We start from the raw sequence: 16092 nt of genomic DNA on the forward strand, positions 1-16092 counted from the left end.
GTCACTGTTCTTTGTTGGGGAAGAAAGCTGTGTACATGGGGGTCATTTTCTTTTTGTGGTGTCCTTGTAAAGTAAGGACGTTTCTGCTTTACGTTTGTGTCTACCATTTGGTTAGCCATCGCTTATATGACCTTGTAAGAGAGCATTTGTTACTTAAGTAAGAAATAGCAGATTTTTTTATTTGATTTGCAAATTGATTTGTAGTTGGTTGTCAGTAGGTTCGATTCTTGCACAGAAAAAGTAAAGAGATACAAGCAATCGTTATTTAAAATTCTTTCTAGGAAGTTTAGGGACCTCTGGTAAGGAAATTGGCAAGCAAATAGGTATGTGTAGGCTGCTTTGTTTGTTGACATTTCAGCCTCATTCAGATTCTGGAAACGTTGGGTGAAGAGACTTAAAACTCAGAAGGGTTGAACCTGGAACTCTGTCTCACAAGCCCCTTAAACTGGCCACTCTGAAGGTAAGAGGTGCTACATCATTCTCACCATAAACAGGTCTTCACGTGGGCACTTCAGTCAGCTTAATTTAAAAGAGTATTTAATAGCGTGATATAATCCACCTTTCAGACTCATGACAGTTCATATTGATTTTTCTTTACTTCTTTATGACATTGGTTGCATTCACAATACAATAGTTACATTGATTTTTTTCCAAAATTGTCTTATTATTTCAGAAATTGAATTCATTAAAAAATAATTCCATCTCTCCCCCCCAAGCCTCTCATAACTATTGACCTACTCTGAATTTCCCTATTCTAGATATTTTCTGTATGTGCAATCATACCATTTGGTTCGGCTTCTTTCTTTCAGGGTTTCTCTTCATGGCTGACTAATGTTCTGTTGTGAATGAACAACTGTGAATACTGCTGCTGTAAGCATTGGTGTACACGTATGTTTGAGTTCTTTGTGGTATATACACACTAGGAGTAAAACTGCTGGCCAGACATCATTCTGTATTTTCTGAGAAGCTGCTGAGCTCTCCACAGCGGCTGCACTATTTTAAACTCCTAGTGATGTATGAGAATTCTTTATCCTTCCAATACTTGTTATTGTCAGTGCCGTCAGTATTGTCAGTACTTTAAGCGGCATGAAGACGTAGTTTATTGTAGGTTTATTTACATTTACTAACGATTACCCCGTGTTGAGTATCTTTTGTTGAAAGAAAGTAATTGATACAACATTTTTCATTTTTTTTTTAAACTTTGTTTTGTTTTTTTAAGACAGGCTTTCTCTGTGTAACAGCTCTGACTGTCCTGAAACTCAGTCTGTAGACCAGGCTGGCCTCAAACTCACAGTGATCCACCTGCCTGAGTGCTGGGATTAAAGGCATGTGCCAGCACCTCCTACCTGCTAAGTAAGGTTGTCTTTTTGTTGTTGAATTGTAAGAGTTCTTCATGGATTCTTTTTTTTTTTTTTTCCCCAACACTGGGGTCTCAACTCTTTCTTCTGGAAGAAGTTCTTCTCTATACCCTCCCATAGCACAGACTGGATTATATCTATGTATCCTCCCATTTTACTGCCTTCCTGTCTGTTGTCTGTGTACTGAAAACTATGATAATACTCGAGCACTTTTTATTATCACTCACTAAACCACAGTCCTGTGGAGGAAAGGGGTATGTCTTGGATCAGATACATTTTAAAGAAATACTAGTATTTGTGAAGACACAGGAGTGAAGAAATCCTTGTTTGTAAGTAATACTTATTTTATCACTTCTATTAACTTGGTCTTGTCTCTTCTCTATGAATGAACTAAAGGTAAATGCAGAAGTCAAAAATTATGTTAAAAACCTAAGAACTGACCCATAATCAAGGTACTCAAATTATTCTATATCTGTCTGTTTGTCTCTGTCTGTCTGTCTCTGTCTGTCTGTCTCTTTCTCTGTCTCTTTCTCTCTCTGTCTCTCTCTGTCTGTCTCTGTCTTCCTCTCTCTCTCTCTCTCTCTCTCTCTCTCACACACACACACACACACACACACTAGAAGGGAAAGGGAGAGATCACACACAGGACTAGGGATACAGTCAGTACAGAAGTCCAGACAGGGCAAGCTATAATTACTGGGAATCTCCCAGACCACAGTGATGTGCCAGGATAACTAATTAAAATCTTTCAAGCATTATTGGCCAACATCATGGCTTCTACAATCAAAGTATAAGATTGAAAGCTGATTATCTGTTTCTTTGAAACAACTATTTAACTACAGTAGGTCCCAGTTTCCTTATAAAATTATGTATAAGAATACTTCCCTCCTAGGGCCGTGTGAGTGGTCTGGGTAAATAAGCTTCTAAGAGAGCTGAGTACATCTTAAGTAGTTTAGACATGGTTACTATCACTACCTGAAACTGCCAGGTGATGAAATGAAAATGGGTCTTAGGTTCCAGACTCATTTGAAAGAGAGTACCAAAATGCAGTGTCAGTCTTGTATTTGGGGCCAAACAAACCAAGGGGATTTGCTGAGAGGCAATGTTAATGCAGAGGAAGGATTCCTGAGGGCTCAGACAAGATGTATTTTGTAAAACTGACTGTGGTTGAACTGTTATTTATAAACAGGACCACACACATGTTATCTTCTTTGGTAGAAGGGGTGTTTCTGCAGTGCCTCCTGGAACAGAGTTGATTTTCATGTTTTTTGTGAGTGAACTTATTTCCTACCATACCTACAAATATGTTATACCTAAATAGCTATGAATTTGTTACCCTTTTGGAACTGTATTTACACTGAATGTGTCAGCCTGAGTCTCTGCTTATAACTATCTCCCTCCACCCATTGCAGCCATAGAGAAGCCGCATGCAGAGACTGAGTTAGGTTCCACCATCAGGTTCTAGAGCTCCAACTTCAGCCACAGCATGTTAGCATTGATTAGGCAAGCATTAAAAAAAAAGAGAGAGAAGCTAATGTTCTTTGGAATCTGTTTTCTGGCTAAATCAATCCTGTTAAAAACACAGAAGGTGGGGAAGCTGAGTTATTCTCCATATCTTCAGTTCTCTTCACTACAGTGAGTGTTTCGATCCATCAAGAGTTCAGTATTTTCCCATTTCTAATCAGGGAATACATAATATAGGTTAATCACAGTAGTTGGAAGAAAAGAAAACAACAGCCAAATTTAGTCATTGGAACATTTCCAACCAGCATCTATAGTTTAGAATCTAGTCTATAAAAAATAATTTTGGTTGAAATTCCTGTACATTAATTCCTTTAGTTTCTTTGTAAGAACCTTGCACATCGGGCTGGAGAGATGGCTCAGTGGTTAAGAGCACAGGTTGATCTTCCAGAGGACCAGGGTTGAATTCCCAGCACCCACATGGTAGGTCATAACTGTCTATAACTCCAGTTCCAGGGGACCCAACACCCTCCTACAGACAAATGTGCACATAAAATAAAAATAAATATTTAAGACAAAAACTTGCACATCAAATGCATTCTTGAGCAGTTTTAGACACTGCAGCCTTGTTTCTGTACCTAAGTTTTGGACCAATCCTACTCTTCCTTCAGCAAATGGTATGGCCCCAGGCAGCTCCCAACTTTCCCCAGCTGGCCCTGTGTGCCTGTCTTGACCAGAGAAGAGCTGGAAGAAAGCGTTCTCAAAGCACCTCTGGACTCTGCCATTGTGTTCAGTAATTACAGCTCCCTAAACCAGCTCCTTTTTATTTTAGGGCACATTTGTTCTCTGCTGGGAGGGAGTAGCTGGGGTGTCTATTTATGGGTTTGGAGCTATTTCCATGGCTTTACAGTCAGATGCCCCCCACACACAAGAAAGATGGTCGATTTCAGTAAAAAAGTCTCAATTTATAAGTATCTACAATTTTAGATTTTTAAAAATTCAAATGTTTTTTCACAAGCTTGTTTTTTTAACCCTCTTATAGTCCTTTATTTAGTACCCAGTTTAGAATAGCTATTGAGGCACATTTCAGATCTGTTTTTTTTCCTACTTGTAGCGGTGTTGCATCTCACCTGATTTTACATTGAAAGTACTTTGAGTTCACAGTCTTGCAGCAGCACTTTCCCTTATGCACAGGTGTGCTGCCTTTCCGAGTTTCTGACCCGATGAGGGGCTACTGCCCTCAACAGTCCTAAACCACAGCATGTGATGCTTCTCCCACAGAACATCCAAATGGCCACATAGTCACTTCCATAGGGAGGTTCCTGAAGAGGTTTCTTTTATCAGATTGCCTTACTCTCATCATCAATGTAATACACAAAGCGCGTCTCCTCGGGGCTCTGCTCCAGCAAGGCCTTCAGTGCCTCCAGCTCTTTGTATCATAGTGTGTTTACTCCATCAAAAACTGTCTATGCACGGGAAGGTACCTGTGTAATAGAATTATTTCTTTGTTGTTTGAGTTTATCACTGTCTGTGGTCATGTTAGTCTTGGTTTGTTTTTTTCCCCTTTTCTGGGAGGGACCGGGAGCAGATTGCTAGGGATTGTACCCGTAGCCTCACCACACGATAGGCACAGACTCTACTGAGCTGCACCCTCAGCCCTAAAACATTCGATTTTCAAATATTGTTATGCCAGGAGTCTCAAGAAACCCTAACTCCTAGTGGTGATAAAGACACCAGATGGTTGTGGTTATAGGAACTCAAGAGAGCGGAGATAATAGTACATAAACTTAGGATGTACCTTTACGGAGTTCTGCCAGTGTGGACATAATGTAGTTTTAATATCCCAGAGTAGAAAGGCTACTGTAAATGTCTAAGCCGCTCAAAGTTCATCTTTTAAAAAATGCACTTTGGAACATATTCTTTAAAGAATGTTTATTGTCTAAATATGGCTTCGTTCATTCTTACAAAAACATTACTTGGACATTACATTTACTGGGTTTCAGGTCAAAAGAGGTCTAAGGCAGTTCTTTCAGTGAAGGGAGTACACTTTCATGTTTTCTACATGTGAAAAGAACATTCTTCCAAGAGCTGTTTGCTGATATTTTGTCCTTCAAACACTTTCCCTTAATATAGAAATACATAAATCATGTACATAAAACTAAATGCAAAGGAAGGCACAGCTGGTTATAGTGTGTTTAGAAGCAGAGTTCAGCATATGCAGAATTAAAGCAATAAAAAGCTTCACATATCCTTATTAGTTATATTGAAAACATTAAAAAGGTTCTTCACTGTCAGTGTTCAACACTTCAGAGCTAAAAGGATAGAAAAACAAAAACATTAAAATCCACTTAATGCAAAACACTTTCATATAGAGCTGAATATATAAAAATGGTTTTTAAAAGGCTAACATACATCTAGGTTATCCGTGTTATGAAAAGTGCAAACCAAATTAACAGGGTTTCACAATGTCCTTCTCATGACACAGGTAAACTAGCCCATGGGGACAAACTGGCTTCATCAGTTTTGAGTCCTTAGTTGCTGCTGCTGCCGCCGCCACCACCACCGACACTCATCATGATTTCTGAGAGCTGGAGGAAAGCAGGACTGGGGATGGAGCTCTGTCCAAACTGGGGAGTGGCACCGGCATGTGACCATTGAGCAGTGTGGGGAACTGTAAGGGACAAGAGGCATTCAGTGATAATGGCAGATTCATTGAGCAGCTTAGACACACCAATGGAGGTACTTCATGCCACCCAGTGATGGGAGTTGGTTGCTGACCTGTTTGACAGAGGTTACCGAGAGCAACAGAGGGAGGCCCAGAAATGTCCCTACTCTGTGTGCTTACGTCCTAAAGTGTACTTCAGCATGCTCTGCTACTGTTTTTAAAGGTTCTCAGCTACTTAGCATGCTGATTTGCTTTAAATATTGAGGGGATGAAACTGGAAGCCAACATTCTTTACATACAAGTCAGTAATCTCAAATTTTGAGATTTGCTGTCAGCTTTCCATAGCACAGCAAAATGGCCCATCAGTACTTGTTTAAAATGAGGACCAGGGAACTGGACAGATAGCTCAGCAATTAACAATGCTCACTGCTGTCTTCATAGAGGGCCTGAGCTTGGTTCCAGCACCCACATCACATGACTCAAAACTAATTCCAGTGACAGATATCTGTTGTACTGGCCTCTGTGGGCACGCACACACCCAAATACATAATTAATTAAAAAGAAAGTGAATCTTTTTGTAAAAGACTATCTTAACTTTCACTGACTTAATATCAATGCACTAGATCACAGCCATATAAGGGAACAGTAGGACTTCTGTTACAGTAGTATTGTTGGTAACTAGAATGGCAAACAGTAGAATGAGGCATTATGTCTGACTTCATGGCTTGAACAAATCCTTCGGCTATCCTCCTAAATGAAGAAGAATGAGTAGAAGCATCTTCTTAACATGTGACTGCTCACAACTACAGTTCTGCGTTGCCAAAGATGAAATGTGTCCATTCGAGCTACCAGGTGCTCTTCTAGCTTAATCCCTGTTTAGTCCAGGAAAGTTAAATATTAAGCTTCAGCACTGACTATCAACCTGCAGTGCCTGGCACATGGTAGAAGTCCAATAAATATTTGCAGAGTGAGTAAATACTTTTTTTTTTTTTTAATTTTGAAACTGTTTTGGTAACACATCCAATGCCACCTTCCCAGGGCTGCCATCTCATTGGATGTCTAGAAATAGAAAGCAAGCCTTCTTAGCCTCCCTTTATAAATGAGAAAAACAAAGAGGTTCCAATTAGTTAAAGGCCATAGCTCATAAGCAAAACCAACTTTTATCTCCAGCTATACTAAACTGCCCGGCTCCTATTTTAATTTCTTGAATGGTAACTGGCATATGCAAGCTTTTCTGTCTTTCCTGCAGCTTTAGGATCTTTATAAATTGTGGGACTTAGTTATGTTCCTAGATCTATCCAAATGCATTTTATACCATCTAAGCCAAGGGCCATGTCCTTGTCACCACTCCCGTGGTGGCTTCAGTTGAACGGCAGAACTGGCCTTGGCTTTCATTCTTGAAGAACAGTTGCATCTTCTCTCTTGGACACTCAGCCACCACTTTATCAGTGGTTATAAAAGCATTGTCTTTAGTTTTACCTTTTTCCATGTATTAGAAATTCCTCTGTATGAATTTAATTGTCATTCTAATCTTGATAGGTTATTTTTTTTATTTTGTTGTTTTTCTGTTTGTTTTCCTGGCATGTTTGTTGGCTTTTCTTTCACCACATTACAACATTCCCAGACCTCCCTCACTTTTCTCCAGTCTTATCCTGAACATGACAGCCACACCCTGAGCGTGATAGCCATGCCCACTGTAAATATCTGAATCCAAAGCCTCACAGAACCTGCTCTTTGGTGTTGAGTCGGTGAGAGGCAGGATTAGGAATGCAGGGCTCCTCCATACACTATTGTGTGACCTTGGGTAAATCTCATCTTTATAGTACAAACACACAGAAGGAAACATGACTTAGGCTAAAGTCTGGCATGCAGTAATCAAAGTATAATTTAGCAAACTGATGCATGCCAGCTGGTATTAATACTCCCATTTTGTAACCTACCAGCTTTGTTTACACAAAATTTCCAGTACTTACCCTCTTCCTCAAACCCAACTCAAAAGTCTTTCTCTTACTTCTGCTAAACACAAGCCTAGTACAGTTGGGATCTATCTGATGGGCTATAATTTTATAATTTTATATTTTATATATAATAAATATATATATAATATTTTATATTTTTATAATTTTATATCCTCCTGTTCCTTAACTCGCTGTCATTTCTTCCTCCACATGCGTATCAGTGGGATTTTCCTAACAGACTCTCATACCTGCAGTGTAAAAAATATTAACACACAAGGGCAGGAGCTCATGACTCACAGTTCAAGGCTTATCGCTGCTTTCCACCTGACCTGTTACCACCCTGCTTCCTGTACACCCCCTTGTCTGAGCCCCACAAATCTATGAAGGCCTAACTGCACTCTTCTCTCTGTGGAAGGCCTGACCCTCTTTCCTGTCTCTGCTCAGGTGGTGCTTTCTGGTTGAGGCCTCTCTGGCTAGTTGCCAGCTGGGAAGAGTTCTTCTGTCCCTGTTGTTCCAGCTCCAGGACCTCATTGGCTGCATCTCCTACAGGCCCTGCCACAGAGGCCTGAAACTGTGCCAGGCTGAAAAGTTACAGGGCCCATTCTCAGCTGGAGATGAAGTCAAGTCCACCTTGTTGCCACATGTACCTGCCTGTGAGGTACATTCCATAGCTGGTCACCTGGCAGCTGAAATGGAACTGTGCTATTTGTAGCTTGGGCTCTCACTTCTCACGCAGCCATGCCTTTGCTCCCTCTTCACCGAACATATTGCAGATAGAAAACATACCTCTTTCTTTGCTTCTGTATTCTTTGCTGAAATTCTGCCATGTCTGCTCTAATCATGGTCCAAGTATGCTAGTGCACACCTGTAATCCCAACATTCAGGAGGGCCACAGTGAGTTTCAGGCCAGTCTGGGCTACAAAGTGAGTTCCAGGCTAGCCAGAGCTGCAGTGTGTGACCCTGGACCAGTCCCTTTCCCTCTCGGGGGTTATTTGTGTAGGAATGCCTTAACGCCATCAAGGCTTTCCCTATGGATTTTGATTTGCTTTTCCGGAGATCATACAGGAAGCTTGCCCACTCTGCTTAAAATGTGCTGTAGATTATGTTTTCTTTATCATTTACTAACAACCAGTGTATGTAAATGGGGTTTATTATGTTTATTAACTTGAAAGGGGCACTGTAGTAATCTGAATTCTGAGAGACCCATTTGATGTCTTATTTTTAGTTGGAAGTCTCATTCCTCTTAGCACGGTTGCTGTTTACCATTTTAAAAACTGCCCCCTCTGAATTTTGCCATATTCCGTTGCTCTTTGTTCATGAGAAGAGTAATAATACTTTAAAAGGTACAAAGTTGTTTCCCTTGGTCTCATGGATCCAGCCATAACTGAAGAACCTCAGGCCATGTAAAATGTCAGCTATCCAGGCTAAGTTGTAGCCCCTTCCCAGCCTTCCTAATTATTGTTTTTTTTGGGGGGGGAAGATTTTGGTTGTTGTTATTGTTTCGTTTTGTTTTTTATGACTCTTGGAGGGAAAACAGATTTGTTTGGTGAAATTAAAATTGAAATTCTTTGCAGATGGTCTTTATATTCAGTAATCTGCAGAATTTGAAATATAAGTTAGGAACCCCTGGTCTGCAACAGTTCTCAGAATACCTACATTCCTATATCAGAGCATCATTAGAAACATGAATAATATGTTTCATCAAACCCAGTTAAGACCTCATGAATCAGAAGCCCTAGGGTGGGCCTAGCATCTTTATTTGACACGTTATCCCTGACACTCAGGTACATGCTAACTTCGTAGTATGTGGTGTGTGTATCTCCCAGCTCCCGGAGGTCCTGGCTGTCAATCAGCTGTGGACATGAGCTGTATTTACTGTTGGGAATACTGGAATAGAGACAAAATTCCACTGGTTCCTTGTGGCTTTCCTAGGAGGTCACCAAGGCTTGCACCAATCAGATGGCAGAACTCCCGATGGCATTGGAAATGAGAAGCTGTTTATTATTCAGATATTTACTGCTCTCTACAAAAGCTCCGTGTTAAATTCTTTAACTATATATAGTGTTGCAGTCCTACTCCCAAGGAGCTGCTGTAGTCAGTCATGCAACTCCTTCCTGCTCCAGTTCTACCAGAACATGCTGCTTCAGGTTAAAATTGTCACCACTACCTGGCTGGAACTGAGCTGTGATGGGACTGGGGGTCAGGGAGAGAAGGAAACCCGATTACTTGAGGGAATATTCACAGCATGACACCCTACTCCAAGCCTGCTAGGAAACCAGAGGCACATGATAGCAATCAAAACCTCTGTGGCTGTCCCATTCTTGCAGTGAGACCCTAAATCCCATTATGCATGCACTGTGCTCATGCAGAGGTGCTCATCAGAGGAGCTCATCAACAGTGACATTTTATTGACAGCTGTGCTTTGGCGTCTGGTCACTAGGTCATCAGTAATGACTGACATGTGTGCACTAGTCGATGTGCTAGATGCTGGGAAATAGCACAGAGATCAGACTATGGTTCCTGTCATTTGGGGGCACACTCTAGTGGAGTTTGCCAGATCAACAGGAAGCCATAATACAACATGCTAAATGCAGTGGGAGCAAGAAGCTACAGTGAGTTTGGGGTGAGCTGTACTAAGGCTAGGAAAGCAGGCTAGATAAGACCAGGCTAGAGTTGGGGAACAAGGAGCTGTCACCGTGTCCATCTTTGCTTCATTCCTGCCCCTGCCTGTACTCACATCCTCAAAACAGTAGCACCTTGAGTGGGTGAGCAGCTATCTTAGGGACCCTGAGGAACTATTATTCCACATGATAGGGAATAAGGCTCCTCCTGGAAGATTCCAGAACCTCAATGAATAATGAATGTGTTCATCTAACTCAGGGAGGTCTTCATTATTCTTTAACCATATGCTGCACAGTATTTTATTTCAAATCTAGAGCTCAGTTATAATTTATAGAATGACACAGGGAACTTCTACTCCAGTTTGGAAAAACTGTCCGCTATTTTTATTTTTTAATATATTCCAGTATGAATATATTGGCTAGTTGGATTCATATTTTAAACTGCTTTACTGAGCTTTTTATAAAAGCCAGTTTTTAATTTTAAATAACTTATGCGGTAAATTTCCAGTTTTCCCAGTCGTGTGCAAATATGCAGAACACTTGAAGAATCCATGTTTGGATTCCTGACATGCGCACATCTATCTTTTCTGCCTCAGTGAGAATGTCAGTCTCTAAAGGACTGTGTAGCCCAATCTTCACGAAGTCCCCTTGGAAACTTACCACAGTAACCAAGTATGTGTGGAATTTAGAGAAAAGCCACGGATGGCCCATGCTGAAAAGTTACTTCCAAACACTTACCTGGAAAAGTGTGTTTGGCCCTTGCAGCCTGGCAGGACTCAGGGGAGCAACAGGACTAAGGCTGCTCCAGAAATGTATGCTGGAGAGCAGCGGACTCGGGGTCAGCAGCAGTCCATTTGGTGTCTAGAAGACAAGGCAACAGGCAGGTCTTGATAGGGCATTACCTAACGCCAGCCATGACGTTAGATGCACTAGCCATGGACAATGAACCAAACCTTGCTTTCTCCAGAAAACTGGGTAACTTTAGTTCCATCTGCATGGCTATGAGCAGTTTTCATTTTCTTAATACTAATTTTATCCACTTAAGTCTTAGGCAAGTCACCTTGCCTAAGCATCCTGGTGGAAAAGGCAGGTTTGTAGCAGCTTCAGCCCCTTCCCCAGCTCCCAGGAAACAAAGAAGTGTACAGACATAACAGCCTCCCTGGGAGGGGTTTTGTTTCTTATCAAAATACTTGCTCATGGTGGACACCTATTGCTTACATGGGCACACACACGTAAAGTCTCCTTGGGTTTCACTGCCCGCTATCAACAGCCCTTTAATATCTGACATCCCATTAGCATGGGTCTGCAGCAGCAACTTCAGAATCCCAAGCTGATTTTAAAGACTTCCCCCTGGATGTGGGGCTGGGAAGAAGTCACCGCCCGGGCAGTGGAAAGTAGGGTTGCAGAACCAGAGCTTAGCATTTCTTAGAAGTGACAGGACTGGCATTTGCTTGCCCACAGGACTCGGCAGGAGTCCTGGCCCACAAGCCAGCTGAAGGGCAGGAGAAACACCCCGCCCAAGCCAGTAAATCTGCACAGCTTTTCTTCTCAGCAGAGGCAAGCTCCCTGGCTCGGGGTGTCTGCACCTCTGGTGACCAGAAGGAGCCCCTCAATAAGACTCTTTGTGTAAGAACACAGCAAAGGCGCCAGCATTTCAGATTGCATCATGCTGGACGCAGCCGTGTTATTTTTTCCTAGAACTGGCCTCAGCAGCTTCAATAATTATCAAGAGCATTTGAGCTTAAACCTAAATTGAAAGGTTTGCTCTGTTCAGCGGGAGAGAGACAAACATCCAGTGGTCTTCCAGCCAAAGTGCTGAAAGGTAAACAAATTGAAACCAAGTTATTTGAGTCTTTGGTTCCATGGCATTTCCTTCTGCATATTGAATGGCCTACGAGGTTACTAGGATAAATACGTGTTTTGAGTCAGTGCTCCATTTCTTTCTAGTCCAGGCAATTTCACAAGCATGCTAGGCCAGCTGGCCTCACGGTTAAAAATTAATGAGCTCTGCCAGGGTTCCCATATCAGAACCTCTACTCACTAGCTAGACAACCCGAGACAAGCAACCCAGCCTTTCTGGGCCTCGATCTTAATCTGTTCAATGGGAAGAATGAAAATGCATGCTATTATTATAGGGTTGCTGGGAAGATAATATAATCCATCTGAAACTCCGTGTGTGTGTGTGTGTGTGTGTGTGTGTGTGTGTGTGTGTGTGTGTGTGTGTGTGTGTGTCCAACACAGAAATGTCAAGGCTAAGGAGACTCAAGACATGCAAAGTCTTAATATCTTTGTGAACTAGTGAATCGGTAATAAACATAAAATATATCTGACACACTCATTGGATGGACTTTATTCGTGGGAGAAATTCTCAGCTGGGTACTGAACAGTCCTGTGAAACCAGCTGTGCAGGTATGTTGGGCCCCAGTCCACAGACTCAGGTGACCTGAGAACTAATATTTACACCATACCCCAGGGCCACGTTCAAGCTACAGTATGTCACATTAATATTTAGTAACCAGTGTCAGGGCCTTCTGGTTTACCCTCAGTGAAGACTTCTCCAAGTCTACATGGTCTTCTAAACTATATAGGACAGCTACCTTTTTGTCACCCAAGATCACATGCTCACACCTCTGGACAATATGTTAAATAGAGGATTTCTGTTTCCATGGTTGACAGTTCACATTCCCTCTGGATTTGAGGTGTATGCACATTTGTTTCCAAGAAATACAGGATGTACTTAGAATGCAGTGGCCTTCTGTTCCTCATGGTAATACATTTGAAATGTCTTCTGTAATTTATGCAAATCAACACTGTGAAATGACTTCATTCACTCCCCCTCCGATTGCTGTTCTCTCTGGAGATCCTGTGGCCTTAAAAGAAAAACTGCTTGGGAACTTGGAAGGGGAACTTCCTAAACAGCCTTGCCTGGGTTATCTCAGGACATTGTGGAGCCTCCACCAACTGCCCTGGAGGAAAGAGTGCCTGCCCAAAGAGACTGGGCACTTGGAGAGAGGAGTGCTACAAGCAGGACCCATGCTGCTGCTTCCCCTCCACCTGGAAATGCCTGTCTTAACAAATGGCCATAGGAGTCCCTGATCCAAGTGAAAGATACCCACAGTCAACGGGCAGTCGTTGACAAGGAAGTGGGGTTTCCTACAAGGATCTCGCTTCTCTTCCTCCCCATTCAACTCCACTTAACACCAGGTCTCCCCGAGACCTTACTCACATGTAAGCTTTAACAATAGAATCTGGTCTCATCCAGATGTGTTGCACCTGTGTGTCCTGCTCCCTAGCCATTTGTCTGCATCACGTCCTTCAACCTTTTCTACCCGTCTCTCTTTGCCCATCGAAAGTGCCACCTTCTTGCCTCCGGCCTCCACTTAAGCAAATGGGGTTTCTCCCCATAGCCATTGGAGAAATTGTTCATTGCTGTCCTGAGTACACAGCCCCCAAGTGCTTGATGAGCTGAAGAACCTATCAGCTCTGTGTGCTCCCATCTGAACCCAGGACAAGCCTCACTCAGTATCCGGGGCTCCTCCCAGCACTTCTTACCCTGCCCCCTACCAACCCTAACCCTCCCCCTCCCACAGGCTGGGCTTTGCTTTCCCCAGCCTGATTTCTGTATAACTCAGCCATTTTGGCTATGCTGGTATCTTGGCCCAGGCCACCTCTCTTAGTAGTCAGCTCCTCTCTTGCTCTCCCTTCCCATCTCTCCTCTCATGGTCTGGTTGAGTCTGCCAACCATGCCTGGATTCTTCCCTCTGCCTGCTTTCTCCCCCGTATCTACAATAAAACTTGTCTTCATACTTTAGGAGTAGTCATGTCTTATTTCATTTTTTTTTCATTCAGCTTCTCTGCTTGGAATGACCACATATTCAAAACAGAACTCATCTTTCATATCCACTGATTCTTAAGGTTTCCATTTCTGCACGCAGTACCAGCAGCTGGGTATCAATATATACACCGACTGTGGCTGAAAGTGTTTGCAGAAGCAAGGAAAACACAAGACACGATTTCTGCACACATGGCTCTGCCTACTGCTCAGCATCCAGTTACCAAGGCACAAATAGTGCCTTCCTGGAATTCACTTTCTATCTCTTCACTTTGTCTGGGCTGCATTCAAGACCCAACCAGAATGTCACTCAACCAGTGATATTCTACAGCTCTCCCTCTAATACCCAGAGCTGTTCTACATCCTTATCTCATGTTCTTCTCAGTCGATAGTGCTCCCACCTATAATGCTTCGGTGTGCCAGAAAGATTCCTGCTGCTTGCTCAAAGCCTGACCCAAGTGTGACCACCCATCTCATAGCAACTCTCAATGTTCTTTAACTCCTCTGGGTAAATTAATCCCTTCTCCCTAAATATTCCCTTGGCGCCTGCCTCTAGCTCTCGGGGACTATCCCTAATTCCAACCATAGCAGTTTACACAGGGGTGGTGCCCCCTTCACGATTAGGGAACTGAGCCAAATGTTCTTGCTCCTTGTGCTCTTCAGGTCTCCTCTGCAGGAAATAACTGCCGTGCGCGCGCACGTGTGTGTGTGTGTGTGTGTGTGTGTGTGTGTGTGTGTGTGTGTGTGTGGTGTGTGTGTGTGTGGTGTGTGTGTGCATGTGCTCACACATGCGCGCGCGCTTCATCATTGCTAGGTCCTAAGGTTGTAAAACTAGTCACTTGTGTCCTTTTCATGTCTTGTAAAATTAATGTTCAGTGGTTGGTTATTAACTCTAATAAGGAATTTGTGTTCCACTTGGTTTACGTCTCTTGAATCTGTTAATGTCCTATCAAACATGTCTGAACTTCTTAGCCAGGTTTCATGACCCTAAATTATATATTGGTCCAGATTCTTTACCTTGTGGGCAGCAACTGTAAGCTCATGAGAGCAAGAACTGTGTCTATCTACTAACCTGGGCAGCAAGGAGGTACCTGGGTATGTGTTCAGTGACTAGCTCCAAGGGAATTAAAAAGAGGAGGCATTTGCTACATGACAGATAGAGAATGTGCAGGATCTCTTCAGTGGCTAGTATTTGCTGATGTCTTGAGTGGGTGCTTGAGACACTAGGAAATCATCCAGACTTTAGGAAAAAACCCAACATATATACCTTAAAAGTGACATAAGAGGCAAACAGCATCCATTATGATGGTGTCCCAGTTAAACATTATTTAGAAAAGTTGGGTCAGTGGTAAAAGCACTTGCCACTGAGCCAAAGTTCAGTCTGGGGGACTCATAGTGGAAGGAAAGAACCAACTCCAACAAGTTGTCCTCTGACCTCCACATGTGCGCCATGGCACACATGTCCCACCATCACACATGTAATAAGTAAAGTGTAATTTATGTGTGTGTAAAATATATATGTGTGCACTTCAGGGAAGTTCTTGACTGAGCTGGTAACTGTTTCTTATAATATATATATATATATATATATATATATATATATATATATATATATATATATATATTCCCTGAAGTGTCAATCTCTAGAAAGTCACATAATTGCCTTAATTCACTAAAACCATAGTTTTAATGACTTTAAAAGAGGACCAGAATCCCATAAGAGTTTGTGTAGTTCTGATCTGAAGGAATGGGATAAGGAGGATCTCATACATCCAATGGAAGGTACTGAAAGCAGTGATGAAGCATGAGATGAGATGAAAAGAGTCATGAGGGATCAAAGGAGAGGAGAGGAGCAACCAGGGGACCAGGGAACCCAGGGCACAGGGAGGGAGGCACTCCCTTGGGGTAACCCACAACTTGGGAGCCAAGAACCTACACAGCTTCTACTGCAAAGGCCTCCCACAAGGAAGTTCTCTGCCTGTAGGGAAGGTCATTGTGAACAAAGCTGGAGGCTTGGCTGGGGAAGTGTTAACTGTTTTTCTTTCGATGATAACGTTAAAAAAGACAGGAAGATGGAACCGCCCCAGAAGTGGGATGGTGGACAGGATGCCTGCATTCTGGTTGTTCCACACTGCTCTGGACTCCCACTTTCTGACTCCGGATCAAAGCTGTCTCACCACCCCATAATAAAGGAAGT

General features: G+C 42.6%; 1 protein-coding gene across 1 annotated transcript in view; it reads right to left on the reverse strand.

Annotated features, from left to right (window-relative positions):
* Positions 1-4749: 4749 nt before the first annotated feature.
* Positions 4750-16092, reverse strand: part of Elk3 (ETS transcription factor ELK3) — a 61402-nt gene continuing 50059 nt past the window's right edge. The window contains 2 exon segments of the mRNA NM_001246732.1: positions 4750-5490; positions 10802-10924. Of these exon segments, the coding sequence (NP_001233661.1) occupies positions 5392-5490; positions 10802-10924 (222 nt within the window). The 3' untranslated portion in view covers positions 4750-5391.

The sequence above is a fragment of the Cricetulus griseus genome (assembly GCF_003668045.3).
Source record: "Cricetulus griseus strain 17A/GY chromosome 1 unlocalized genomic scaffold, alternate assembly CriGri-PICRH-1.0 chr1_0, whole genome shotgun sequence".
Taxonomy (NCBI): Eukaryota; Metazoa; Chordata; class Mammalia; order Rodentia; family Cricetidae; genus Cricetulus; species Cricetulus griseus.